Source organism: Platichthys flesus, chromosome 6 (assembly GCF_949316205.1).
Source record: "Platichthys flesus chromosome 6, fPlaFle2.1, whole genome shotgun sequence".
NCBI lineage: Eukaryota > Metazoa > Chordata > Actinopteri > Pleuronectiformes > Pleuronectidae > Platichthys > Platichthys flesus.
In genome coordinates, this window is record NC_084950.1 from 15,117,314 (window position 1) to 15,131,472 (window position 14,159).

Genomic DNA, 14,159 nt, shown 5'->3' on the forward strand with positions numbered 1-14,159 from the left:
GTGTGGCCTGTGCGGAGATTTTGACGGTGATGTCCAGAATGACTTCACCACCCAGGGTCAGCTGGAGGTGAGCACTCCAACAGAATTTGCAAACAGCTGGAAAGTGCACAGCAGCTGCCCAGATGCAGAAACAAGTGTCGACCCTTGCAAGGCGACACCCAATCGACACCACTGGGCAAAATCGATGTGCAGCATTATCACCGGGCCAACGTTCCGAGGCTGCCACAATAAGGTGATAAGAGTTGTCTCTACTCTATCATCACGTAAAGTTCTGTTCTTGGAAATATTAAATACATCAATGTTTTATTACTGAGCAGGTAAACCCCCTTCCATTCTATGAAAACTGCGTGAAAGACTCATGTGCCTGTGACACTGGAGGAGACTGTGAGTGTTTCTGCACAGCGGTCGCAGCTTATGCTCAAGCTTGTAATGAAGCTGAAGTATGTGTTGCATGGAGAACTCCAGACATCTGTCGTAAGTAAACAACAATTGTAGCCTTTGGTCATTAAAATTATGTTTTTTCAGAATTTTCTGGCCTATTAATCTCTTTATAAATTACAAAGCTCGTATGGCCCCGGCATTAAGATATTGAGAATTTGTTTTTAGTTCAAACTAAACCTTTTTCAGGTTTGAGTTCTTGTTAACCTCACGATACTTTATTTAGTTTTGTTGGATCAACATATCCTTTACTCCAAATACATAACGTATCTTGTCTCTTTTCTTCCTAGCTGTCTATTGTGACTATTACAACAACCCAGAAGACTGCATGTGGCATTACAACCCTTGTCACCAACCTTGTTTCAAGACCTGTCTAAATCCAGATGGAACTTGTATTAACCCTATACCCAATCTTGAAGGTAAGACATTTTCTCACAGTGAATGTAGCTATGATTAATTTGGCTAAATAACAAATCAGCTTCAGACATCCATTGGCCAGCTTCCGTCTTCATTATAAAATATATATATAATACATTTATAATATTATGATACTTTATGTTATGAATTTTACAGGCTGTTACCCTGTATGCCCAGAAGATAAACCCATATTTGATGAGCGCAACCAGACTTGTGTGGAGGAATGTGAAGGTTGCTTTTTCAATGGAACGCGATATGAAGAAAATGAAGTTATTTATAATGTGAACGATAGTTTGGGAATGTGCTACTATGCAATCTGCATCAATGCAACAGTGATATTTGGAAATGAAACCTGCTACGTTCCAATTTCAACTTCCACCACTGCGCCTACTACTACACCAACGGAACCCCCCACTCCAACTGAAACTTCAACCCAAAGCTCTACAGCCCCACCAACTGGACCCCCAACTCATGAGACAACTACAACCACAGAGTCTACAACCCCGACAACCAAACCAACAACAACAACTACAGGGCCAACCACAACCACAGAGTCTACAACCACAACAACAACAAAACCACCTACAACAACTGCAGGGCCAACCCCAACCACAAAGCCTACAACCACTACAAAAACAATACCACCTACCACAACTGCAGGACCAACCCCAACTACAAAGTCTACAACAACAACAAAAACACAACCACCTACAACAACTCCAGGGCCAACCACAACCACAGAGTCTACAACAACAACAAAACCACCTACAACAACTACAAGGCCAACCCCAACCACAAAGCCTACATCCACAACAACCAAACCTCCTATTACGACTGTGGGGCCAACCACAACCACATCTGGCACAACCCCATGTATTGAAACGTGTGAGTGGTCAGAATGGTATAATGTTCATGACCCAATAACGGACAAAAACGACTGGGAAACATATGAGAATATTACAAAAAGCGGTAAAGAAATTTGCGAAACACCAGTAGAAATTGATTGTAGATCAGTACTTTATCCTGAGATGACCCTTGATGAATATAAGGATGAAACTGGCCAAGTGGTCAGTTGTGATTTGGGAATTGGTTTAATATGTAAAAAAGAGAACCAGTTTAGACCAGCAAAGTGTTTTGACTATAAGATCAGAGTATGTTGTCCAGATAAAACATGTGATTACACAACTCATGCAACTACACCATCTATAATTTCAAGTACAAAAGAGACAACAACAAAATCTACAACAGAGCCTCCTACTACAACTACAACAACAACAACCAAACCTCCTACTACAACTGTGGGGCCAACCACAACCCCAGAGCCTACAACCACAACAACGAAACCTCCTACTACAACTGCAGGGCCAACCACAACCACAGAGTCTACAACCCCTTCAACCGAACCAACAACAACAACTACAGGGCCAACCACAACCACAGAGTCTACAACCACAACAACCATACCTCCTACTACAACTGCAGGGCCAACCACAACCACAACAACAACAAAATCACCTACGACAACTGCAGGGCCAACCACAACCCCAGGGCCTACAACCACAACAACCATACCTCCTACTACAACTGCAGGGCCAACCACAACCACAACAACATCAATATCACCTACGACAACTGCAGGGCCAACCCCAACCACAAAGTCTACAACCACAACAACAACAAAACCACAGACGACAACTTCAGGGCCAACCCCAGAGTCTACAACAACAACAACCAAACCTCCTACTACAACTGTGGGGCCAACCACAACCACAGAGTCTACAACCCCGGCAACCAAACCAACAACAACAACTACAGGGCCAACCAGAACCACAGAGTCTACAACCACAACAACAACAAAAACACCTACAACAACTACAGGGCCAACCACAACCACAGAGTCTACAATCAAAACAACAACAAAACCACCTACGACAACTGCAGGGCCAACCACAACCCCAGAGCCTACAACCACAACAACCAAACCTCCTACTACAACTGCAGGGCCAACCACAACCACAGAGTCTACAACCCCGACAACTAAACCAACAACAACAACTACAGGGCCAACCACAACCACAATGTCTACAACCTCAACAACAACAAAACCACCTACAACAACTGCAGGGCCAACCACAACCACAACAACATCAATATCACCTACGACAACTGCAGGGCCGACCCCAACCACAAAGTCTACAACCACAACAACAACCAAACCACCGACGACAACTGCAGGGCCAACCCCAGAGTCTACAACAACAACAACCAAACCTCCTACTACAACTGTGGGGCCAACCACAACCACAGAGTCTACAACTCCGGCAACCAAACCAACAACAACAACTACAGGGCCAACCAGAACCACAGAGTCTACAACCACAACAACAACAAAACCACCTACGACAACTGCAGGGCCAACCACAACCCCAGAGCCTACAACCACAACAACCAAACCTCCTACTACAACTGCAGGGCCAACCACAACCACAGAGTCTACAACCCCGACAACTAAACCAACAACAACAACTACAGGACCAACCACAACCACAATGTCTACAACCACAACAACAACAAAACCACCTACAACAACTGCAGGGCCAACCACAACCACAACAACATCAATATCACCTACGACAACTGCAGGGCCAACCCCAACCACAAAGTCTACAACCACAACAACAACAAAACCACCGACGACAACTGCAGGGCCAACCCCAGAGTCTACAACAACAACAACCAAACCTCCTACTACAACTGTGGGGCCAACCACAACCACAGAGTCTACAACCCCGACAACCAAACCAACAACAACAACTACAGGGCCAACCAGAACCACAGAGTCTACAACCACAACAACAACAAAAACCCCTACAACAACTGCAGGGCCAACCACAACCACAAAGCCTACAACCACTACAACAACAATACCACCTACCACAACTGCAGGGCCAACCCCAACCACAAAGTCTACAACAACAACAAAAACACAACCACCTACAACAACTGCAGGGCCAACCACAACCACAAAGCCTACAACCACTACAACAACAATACCACCTACCACAACTGCAGGGCCAACCCCAACCACAAAGCCTACAACCACAACAACCAAACCTCCTATTACGACTGTGGGGCCAACCACAACCACATCTGGCACAACCCCATGTATTGAAACGTGTAATTGGTCAGAATGGTATAATGTTCATGACCCAATAACGGACAAAAATGACTGGGAAACATATGAGAATATTACAAAAAGCGGTAAAGAAATTTGCGAAACACCAGTAGAAATTGATTGTAGATCAGTACTTTATCCTGAGATGACCCTTGATGAATATAAGGATGAAACTGGCCAAGTGGTCAGTTGTGATTTGGGAATTGGTTTAATATGTAAAAAAGAGAACCAGTTTAGACCAGCAAAGTGTTTTGACTATAAGATCAGAGTATGTTGTCCAGATAAAACATGTGATTACACAACTCATGCAACTACACCATCTATAATTTCAAGTACAAGAGAGACAACAACAAAATCTACGACAGAACCTCCTACTACAACTACAACCACAGAGTCTACGACCACAACAACCAAACCTACTACAACAACGCCAGAGCCAATCATAACCACAGAGTCTACAACCACAACAACCAAACCTCCTACTACAACGCCAGAGCCAACCACAACCACAGAGTCTACAACAACAACAAACAAACCTACTACAACAACGCCAGAGCCAATCATAACCACAGAGTCTACAACCACAACAACCAAACCTCCTATTACAACGCCAGAGCCAACCACAACCACAGAGTCTACAACAACAAGAACCAAACCTCCTACTACAACATCAGAGCCAGCCACAACCACAGAGTCTACAACCCCCACAACCAAACCTACTACAACAACGCCAGAGCCAATCATAACAACAGAGTCTACAACCACAACAACCGAACCTCCTACTACAACGCCAGAGCCAACCACAACCACAGAGTCTACAACCACAACAACCAAACCTACTACCACAACGCCAGAGCCAACCACAACCACAGAGTCTACAACCACAAAAACCAAACCTCCTACTACAACACCAGAGCCAACCACAGCCACAGAGTCTACAACCACAACAACCAAACCTACTACAACAACGCCAGAGCCAACCACAACCACAAAGTCTACAACCACAACAACCAAACCTCCTACTACAACTGTGGGGCCAACCAAAACCACAGAGTCTACAACCACAACAACCAAACCTCCTACTACAACGCCAAAGCCAACCACAACCACAGAGTCTGAAACCACAACAACCAAACCACCTACGACAACTGCAGGGCCAACCACAACCACAGAGTCTACAACAACAACAACAACAACAACAACAACAACAACAACAACAACAACTAAACCACCTACGACAACTGCAAAGCCAACAACAAGCACAGAGTCTCAAACAACAACAACAATAACAACAACAACAAAACCACCTACTACAACTGTGGGCACAACTAGTTCTATATCAGTAGCAACAGGTCCTGAAGTAACAGTACCATCAACTGCCCCCCTTGTCAGTGAACATACAACTATAACGTCAGAGAATACTCAGACACCAAGTACAATAGAGTCTACAACCACAACAACCAAACCACCTACGACAACGCCAGAGCCAACCACAACCACAGAGTCTACAACTACAACAACCAAACATCCTACTACAACGCCAGAGCCAACCACAACCACAGAGTCTACAACTACAACAACCAAACCTCCTACTACAACGCCAGAGCCAACCACAACCACAGAGTCTACAACTACAACAACCAAACCTCCTACTACAACGCCAGAGCCAACCACAACCACAGAGGCTACAACTACAACAACCAAACCTCCTACTACAACGCCAGAGCCAACCACAACCACAGAGTCTACAACCACAACAACCAAACCTACTACAACAACGCCAGAGCCAACCACAACCACAGAGTCTACAACCACAACAACCAGACCCACTAAAACAACGCCAGAGCCAACCACACCCACAGAGTCTACAAACACAACAACCAGACCTACTACAACAACGCCAGCGCCAACCACAACCACAGAGTCTACAACCACAACAACCAAACATCCTACGACAACGCCAGAGCCAACCACAACCACAGAGTCTACAACTACAACAACCAAACATCCTACTACAACGCCAGAGCCAACCCCAACCACAGAGTCTACAACTACAACAACCAAACATCCTACTACAACGCCAGAGCCAACCACAACCACAGAGTCTACAACTACAACAACCAAACCTCCTACTACAACGCCAGAGCCAACCACAACCACAGAGGCTACAACTACAACAACCAAACCTCCTACTACAACGCCAGAGCCAACCACAACCACAGAGTCTACAACCACAACAACCAAACCTACTACAACAACGCCAGAGCCAACCACAACCACAGAGTCTACAACCACAACAACCAGACCCACTAAAACAACGCCAGAGCCAACCACACCCACAGAGTCTACAACCACAACAACCAGACCTACTACAACAACGCCAGAGCCAACCACAACCACAGAGTCTACAACCACAACAACCAAACATCCTACTACAACGCCAGAGCCAACCACAACCACAGAGTCTACAACTACAACAACCAAACATCCTACTACAACGCCAGAGCCAACCACAACCACAGAGTCTACAACTACAACAACCAAACCTCCTACTACAACGCCAGAGCCAACCACAACCACAGAGTCTACAACCACAACAACCAAACCACCTACGACAACGCCAGAGCCAACCACAAACACAGAGTCTACAACCACAACAACCAAACCTACTACAACAACGTCAGAGCCAACCACAACCACAGAGTCTACAACCACAACAACCAAACCTACTACAACAACGCCAGAGCCAACCACAACCACAGAGTCTACAACCACAACAACCAAACCTACAACAAAAACGCCAGAGCCAACCACAACCACGGAGTCTACAACAAAAGAGACAACAACAAAATCTACAACAGAGCCTCCAACTACAACTACAACCACAACAACCAAACCTCCTACTACAACTGTGGGGCCAACCACAACCCCAGAGCCTACAACCACAACAACAAAACCTCCTACTACAACTGCAGGGCCAACAGCAACCCCAGAGCCTACAACCACAACAACCAAACCTCCTACTACAACTGCAGGGCCAACCACAACCACAGAGTCTACAACCACAACAACCAGACCTACTACAACAACGCCAGAGCCAACCACAACCACAGAGTCTACAACCACAACAACCAAACCACCTACAACAACGCCAGAGCCAACCACAACCACAGAGTCTACAACAAAAGAGACAACAACAAAATCTACAACAGAGCCTCCTACTACAACTATAACCACAACAACCAAACCTCCTACTACAACTGTGGGGCCAACCAAAACCCCAGAGCCTACAACCACAACAACAAAACCTCCTACTACAACTACAGGGCCAACCACAACCACAGAGTCTACAATCAAAACAACAACAAAACCACCTACGACAACTGCAGGGCCAACCACAACCCCAGAGCCTACAACCACAACAACCAAACCACCTACGACAACTGCAGGGCCAACCACAACCACAAAGCCTACACCCACAATAACCAAACCTCCTACTACAACTGTGGGGCCAACCACAACCACAGAGTCTACAACCCTGATAACTAAACCAACAACAACAACTACAGGGCCAACCACAACCAAAGAGTCTACAACAACAACAACAACAACAACACAACCACCTACAACAACTGCAGGGCCAACCACAACCACAAAGCCTACAACCACAACAACAACAGAACCCCCTACAACAACTGCAGGGCCAACCACAACCACAAAGCCTACAACCACAACAACAACAATACCACCTACGACAACCGCAGGGCCAACCCCAACCCCAAAGTCTACAACCACAACAACAACAAAACCACCTACGACAACTGCAGGGCCAACCCCAGTGTCTACAACAACAACAACCAAACCTCCTACTACAACTGTGGGGCCAACCACAACCACAGAGTCTACAACCCAGACAACCAAACCAACAACAACAACTACAGGGCCAACCACAACCACAGAGCCTACAACAACAACAACACAACCACCTACAACAACTGCAGGGCCAAGCACAACCACAAAGCCTACAACCACAACAACAACCAAACCACCTACAACAACGCCAGAGCCAACCACAACCACAGAGTCTACAACCACAACAACCAAACCACCTACAACAACGCCAGAGCCATCCACAACCACAGAGTCTACAACCACAACAACCAAACCTACTACAACAACACCAGAGCCAACCACAACCACTGAGTCTGTAAGCGCCACCACAGTATGCTTCTGCATAGTTAATGGCAAGCAGTACAAGCCAGGTAAGTCAAAGACATTTTGGTTTCACAATTACATTTATGTCACAAATTTGAAGTAACTGTGTTCCATGTCTAACTATTATTCTCATTTGTTTTCACTATTAGGGGATGTAATATATGACAGGAATGACCTTGGATCAGATGTTTGTCTCACAATGATATGTTCTGATATTTGCGAGATTCTCAACAAGACAGAAAGTTGCACCACGCCTGCGACTACACCTACACCTACAACCACACCTGCAACAATACCTCCTACCTGTCCTACTTGGAATGTAACAGTAAGAACCGTTTTACTTAACTCTATATAAACAGTGAATAATGTTATCGAAATGGTTTTGTATATTTGAATTACATTTAGGGAAACAAGGATTAAGAATGCAGGCTTTCTTGCATTTTTTGCACAATATTTCTAAATATCACTGATTTAACCTGTTTCTCTCTCTCTCTCTCTCTCTATCTCTATCTCTATCTCTATCTCTATCTCTCTCTCCCTCTCTCTCTCTCCTACCTTAGCAAAATGAGACATTCTTTCTCTGCAACTGCACCATGGCCAAATGCCTTGAGAACAATACAATTGAAATTGTTCCATATGAATGTCCACTCCCCGTGCCCATCAATTGTACCAACGGACAAAAGAATCCAACTCTTGTGTGGGACGAGTACCACTGCTGCCAATATTATGTTTGTGACTGTAAGCATTTCAGCTGTTTAAGGTTGTATAACATACTTCTTTACTCTTGTAAATACGTATTGGATTTTGAAGTTTTTCTTGTTTGTCATTAGGTGCATGTGAAGGCTGGGGAGATCCTCATTACATCACATTTGATGGATTGTTCTACAGTTACCAAGGAAACTGCACTTACGTTTTGATGGAAGAGATTTTACCAAAGCATGGGCTGAAGATTTATATTGACAACGTCTATTGTGATCCAACTGAAGATGTTTCTTGTCCGCGATCTTTGATTATATCATATAATTCGCAAGTGGTCAAACTTATAAATCACAATCTTATGGGAGCAGCACAGTTGGAGGTAAAACAATAAATGACAATAGGGCAGTTGTATATCACGATCTGAAAATCTCTCCATTGTCAATGAAATTACAGTGATGATATTTTGTCACAGCATATAATATATTTATTTTCTCTCTAGGCTCTGAAAAATGGAAAACGTCTGAAGCTACCTTATTCACAAAACGGCGTTAAGATCTTAAGTTCTAAACTTAACATGGTTCTTGAGATCCCCCGTTTAGAAGTGGTTATTACATTTGGAATAACTGGCTTTAGCATTGACCTTCCATTTCAATACTTTGGCCAAAACACTCAGGGCCATTGTGGTAAGAGCTTCTCAGTCTCTTGTTGTCATATAAGAAAATCATTAATATTTGGTCACATTGTTGTCTTACCTGTTTTTGTTACTCACTTGTCAGGAACTTGTGACAACAACCAGGCCAATGACTGCAGGTTGCCTGGAGGCCAGCTGATTGAAAGTTGTGCAGTGATGGCTGACTATTGGCTTGCCAAAGACATTTACCAACCCAGCTGTGAGATACCATCTGTGCTGCCCACCAAAGTACCTACACCTCCACCAGAGTTAATTCCATGCAAGCCGGATAGCTTGTGTGACCTTCTTAAAAGCAGGTAGGCATTCTGTAATACACTGTAGTTCATAAACATTCCTGAACTTTGACATATTGTCATCAATATTAAATAGAGTTTTGATTTGTGTTTTTGTTGGTTTGACTTTCACAGCATCTTTGCAGCGTGCCATCCAGTTGTGCCCATTGAGAACTTCTACCGAGGTTGTGTTTTTGACAGCTGTCATGTTTCAAACCCAGCAGTGGAGTGCACAAGTTTGCAGACTTATGCTGCTGCCTGTGCCAAAGCTGGGGTTTGCCTAAACTGGAGGAACCACACTACACTGTGTGGTATGTAATTATTTCATAGTGTTTAGGAATCACGAGATTCAAATTAGATTTGTTGCAATCGAAACAAACTAAACACCACACAACAATACTTTAAAAAGAACCAATTGCTTTATTTTCTTCACCAACAGCAAGTGACTGCCCATCAAACACAGTTTACAAACCATGTAGTCCTGTAGAACAGCCCTCCTGCGAAGACAAGTAAGTTTTACCAACAAAGGTTTGAAGTCTTTTTATGGGTCACTGTGAAGAAGACAGAGAATAAGAGCCTAATGGGATATGGTAATCAATATTTTTATTGACAACAGTAGAAGTAATCGACTGTTTTATCGGTATGAAAGAAATGAGGTAACCTAACCTTTCTGTCGTCATCATCAAATATTACAGTCCTGATGAAGTAATGATGAACTATGCTACCGAGGGCTGCTTTTGTCCAGATGGAATGAAACTCTTCAACAAAGAGTCTGGCGTGTGTGTTGATAAGTGTGGTAGGTGGGCCGATTCTCTTTGAAGTCTTAATAATGAGCTGGATATGTTGTTTCAATCATGAAGTCCTACAGGATTGTTCATTTTCCAACAGGGTGTCTTGATCCCGAGGGCATTCCTCGTGAGGTGAGTCATGTCTTCTCTTCAACATCAGCCTAAATCCAAACCTGTATTGTTTCCTTGGTATAGGGAATTAAAAAAACTGCTGTGGTGTGTTCTTTCAGTTCGATGAGCAGTTTGAGTACAAATGCCAAAACTGCCTCTGTGAGGAGTCCACTAAGACTGTGACCTGTAAGCCCAAGGTTTGCCCAGAGCCACCTGCAGAAACCTGCACTGGTCCAGGGTTCATCCTTGTCAACCAAACAAATCCGTCAGACAGCTGTTGTTATTCCTTTGTTTGCCGTAAGACAATCAGTATCAGTGCACATTTTTCTTCCACGTTCTAAAGTAACAAGGATTCTCCTGGATGGCACTTTATCATTTACTATCATCATTTACCATCTCCACAGAATGTAAAAGCAGCACTTGCCCAGTTAACAGCATGAAGTGTCCAGTTGGATATTCGCCAGTCGTCACTGTCCCTGAGGGGAAATGCTGTTTAGAACTTACATGTGGTGAGCTCGTTAATTCAGTTTGTATTTATATCAAAAATGACCACACAGACTTTTTTACATTATGTTTGTTGTCTTTTCCTTTTCTAGAGCCTAAAAGAGTTTGTGTCCACAAAGGGGCTGAGTACCAGGTAAACAAGAAATGGAAATAAGAGAATGATTCTCCAATAATTTGTTAAAATGTCACTTTTGTTCTCACGTATCCCGGTGCACTTTGAATTCTGGCTGGCAAAAACCCATTTCTTTTTTGTTTACAAGCCTGGTTCTCCAGTTCCTGCAGCAATTTGTCAAGACTGTACCTGTAGTACTGAGGTGGACCCCAAAACTAAACTTTTCAAAGTAACCTGTGAGTTTAAGCAATGTCAAGAAACATGTGACGAGGTAAGAGAAACATAAACAATTATGGTCATATACATGAAAACGCTGCTTGTTCTTCGTCAGAGCGTCTCTCAAAGTTAGTGAACACTTTGAACTTGGAAACTTAACTCTCCTCTTTCGCTCAGGGATATGAGTATATGGAAACTGATCCAAAAGTATGTTGTGGAAAGTGTGTACAGACACACTGTGAACTCAGTCTGAACGGTACCAAGCATCTGTTGACGGTAAGTGATGGACTGCGATTCATGAGTGTTGGAAGTGTAATATCCTGAAGTACCTCCGTTTTTCAATGCGTGTATGTGTGTGTGTGTATGTGTGTGTGTGCGTGTGTGTGTGTCCATCACACTGCTCTCCAGCCGGGAGAAACCTGGTCACCACCTGAGAACATGTGTGAGCATCACACCTGTATTAAGAGCGGTGAGACGTTACAAACGACCAGCTCACATATCGTGTGTCCACCTTACCAGCAGAGCAACTGCCACCCTGTAAGTATCACTTCTGTCTAAAGAATCCGGATCGACTGTGTGTCTGTGATGACCTAATTGAAAACAAATTATGTTGACGCTGTTTATTTTTCTCCTTAGGATACAATTCAGACTGCTGCCAATGGTTGTTGTAAAATATGTAAGTTGGACAGTTTCTTCACTTAGTTAGAATGTTTTTGTATAAGAACATGCTAATTATGTGTCTTTTCTGAAAAGGTGAAGAGAAGGAGAAAGCCTGCAAGGTAGTACCCATGAAAATCCAGATATTGCAAAACGGCTGTCAGTCTTCTGAGAAGATAGACATGCCGTACTGTGAAGGATCCTGCAATACTTTCACCAAGTAAGTGTGAGGTTGTGGATAGGTCATGAATCTTGTGGAAAGTCACAGTAGCACATAATTAAGTTAAAAATGTTTTGGTGCAGTTTATGCAGGTTTGTAGATTATTTACTCATCATGCCCCTTGTTCACTCAGGTACTCTGAGGGATTAGCTGCTCTGCAGCATTCCTGCTCCTGCTGTAAGGAGACAAAGACCAGCAGACACACTGTGGACTTGAACTGCCTGAATGGAGACGTGGTTCGCTACACATACACACACGTGGACGAGTGTGGCTGTGGCCACACAGACTGCACTACACCTCCTGGAAAATCTGCTCGCAGGAGGCGAAGCTTCACACTAGTGTAGCAAAGAAATCATCATCACATTAATTGATATGGGATGTAAAGATTACTCCCATATAGTTCTACCAATCATTACACCTCTTACAAATTAATTGTCATTGTCATGCAAGTATTTGTCAATTAAAAAGTTGCAACTCTGTTCAGTCTCAAATGTTGTTTGTGCCAATCCAGCTGGTGCTGCCATAGATAACAGTACAGTGAGTTGCTACTGAACTCACTTTCAGCTTAGATATAAAGTGGTGTTGCTATAATGTAAATAAACCAGCACTCTTGAACTTATTAGAAGATTTGAGGGATGTTTACCTGCTTGTGTTGTAAGAGAAAAGGAGACATAGAATACAGGATAACAAAAATACTAAATACACAAGGGTGGACGGAATAATCAAACAGAGGTCAAGCTCAAAGTCATTGTGTCCTTATATCAATCACATTCTGATTACAGTATATTTAAAAATTTATTTTGCCAGGATCAGTTATTTTTTACTTTTTTTATGTTCTCTTACTCATTGTGTCCACAAGAGGCTGACAGGCTACACAACCCCAGTCTGATTGGAACTATAAGCATTAATAGTTCCTTTTGTCCAGACACTCTAAAAGCAACAGACATAGTGTGTTGGTTATTCATGTAACATCGCTCCTGTGACAATACAAATCTGTGATAGGAAGGCTTTATGAAGTCAGATGAAGACGTTTTTTAAGGAAGTGGTGTTATATCTTTACATTGGTCTGTCTGACTGTCACCAACTTGAGCATTTCGTTTTGACATGGTGCCACTACACATGTATGCATGTGCCACTAGATGGCGCTTTTCTCACAAATTTGAAAGAAATGCTGCTTCTTCACTGTCACTCAGGTTGAAGTCCAGTTTGCATAAATTGTTGCATGTTGCATCTCAGGACCCTCATGGTTGTTGGTGCACTTACACTTTAATACCAAGCCGTCTGGAAAACCTCTCAGACCCATTGCAAGCTTGGTGAAATATGTTGCTCGACCTGAGCCATGCATTGTACCCGTGGGCCTTCAGGTCTGACTTTTTTCGCATTAATGGGTGGTTGGCCTGAAGTGCGTGAGGGGCTGGAACCCAGTTATTACCTGCACATATTGGCCAATCACAGATATATGGGTATCCACATATATTCCATTTTTACTGTCTATGAAATTTGGGAAGCACATTCATGGGACAAAAATGTAACCCTTTCAACTTGAGTGACCTCATTTGCCTGGTGTGCCACCCTCAGGCCAACGTGTCATGATCTCCATTGTCCTACTTGCCAGCAGGGCACCAACCATTGAGGTCATGTGCT

At 43.6% G+C, this 14,159-nt stretch overlaps 1 protein-coding gene across 1 annotated transcript in view; it reads left to right on the forward strand.

The window, feature by feature from the left end:
- Positions 1-12,993, forward strand: part of LOC133955066 (mucin-2-like) — a 20,112-nt gene extending 7,119 nt beyond the window's left edge. Inside the window, exons 21-45 of the mRNA XM_062389716.1 lie at positions 2-232; positions 318-474; positions 729-857; positions 1,012-1,214; positions 2,571-2,606; positions 3,105-3,390; positions 3,997-8,292; positions 8,395-8,570; positions 8,806-8,983; positions 9,076-9,323; positions 9,444-9,627; positions 9,721-9,931; positions 10,043-10,218; positions 10,347-10,416; positions 10,603-10,703; positions 10,796-10,827; positions 10,926-11,103; positions 11,211-11,315; positions 11,403-11,443; positions 11,571-11,693; positions 11,816-11,914; positions 12,047-12,175; positions 12,275-12,314; positions 12,392-12,515; positions 12,649-12,993. Of these exons, the coding sequence (XP_062245700.1) occupies positions 2-232; positions 318-474; positions 729-857; positions 1,012-1,214; positions 2,571-2,606; positions 3,105-3,390; positions 3,997-8,292; positions 8,395-8,570; positions 8,806-8,983; positions 9,076-9,323; positions 9,444-9,627; positions 9,721-9,931; positions 10,043-10,218; positions 10,347-10,416; positions 10,603-10,703; positions 10,796-10,827; positions 10,926-11,103; positions 11,211-11,315; positions 11,403-11,443; positions 11,571-11,693; positions 11,816-11,914; positions 12,047-12,175; positions 12,275-12,314; positions 12,392-12,515; positions 12,649-12,859 (7,764 nt within the window). The 3' untranslated portion in view covers positions 12,860-12,993. The remainder of the gene's footprint in view (position 1; positions 233-317; positions 475-728; positions 858-1,011; positions 1,215-2,570; positions 2,607-3,104; positions 3,391-3,996; positions 8,293-8,394; positions 8,571-8,805; positions 8,984-9,075; positions 9,324-9,443; positions 9,628-9,720; positions 9,932-10,042; positions 10,219-10,346; positions 10,417-10,602; positions 10,704-10,795; positions 10,828-10,925; positions 11,104-11,210; positions 11,316-11,402; positions 11,444-11,570; positions 11,694-11,815; positions 11,915-12,046; positions 12,176-12,274; positions 12,315-12,391; positions 12,516-12,648) is intronic.
- The last annotated feature ends 1,166 nt before the right edge of the window (positions 12,994-14,159 follow it).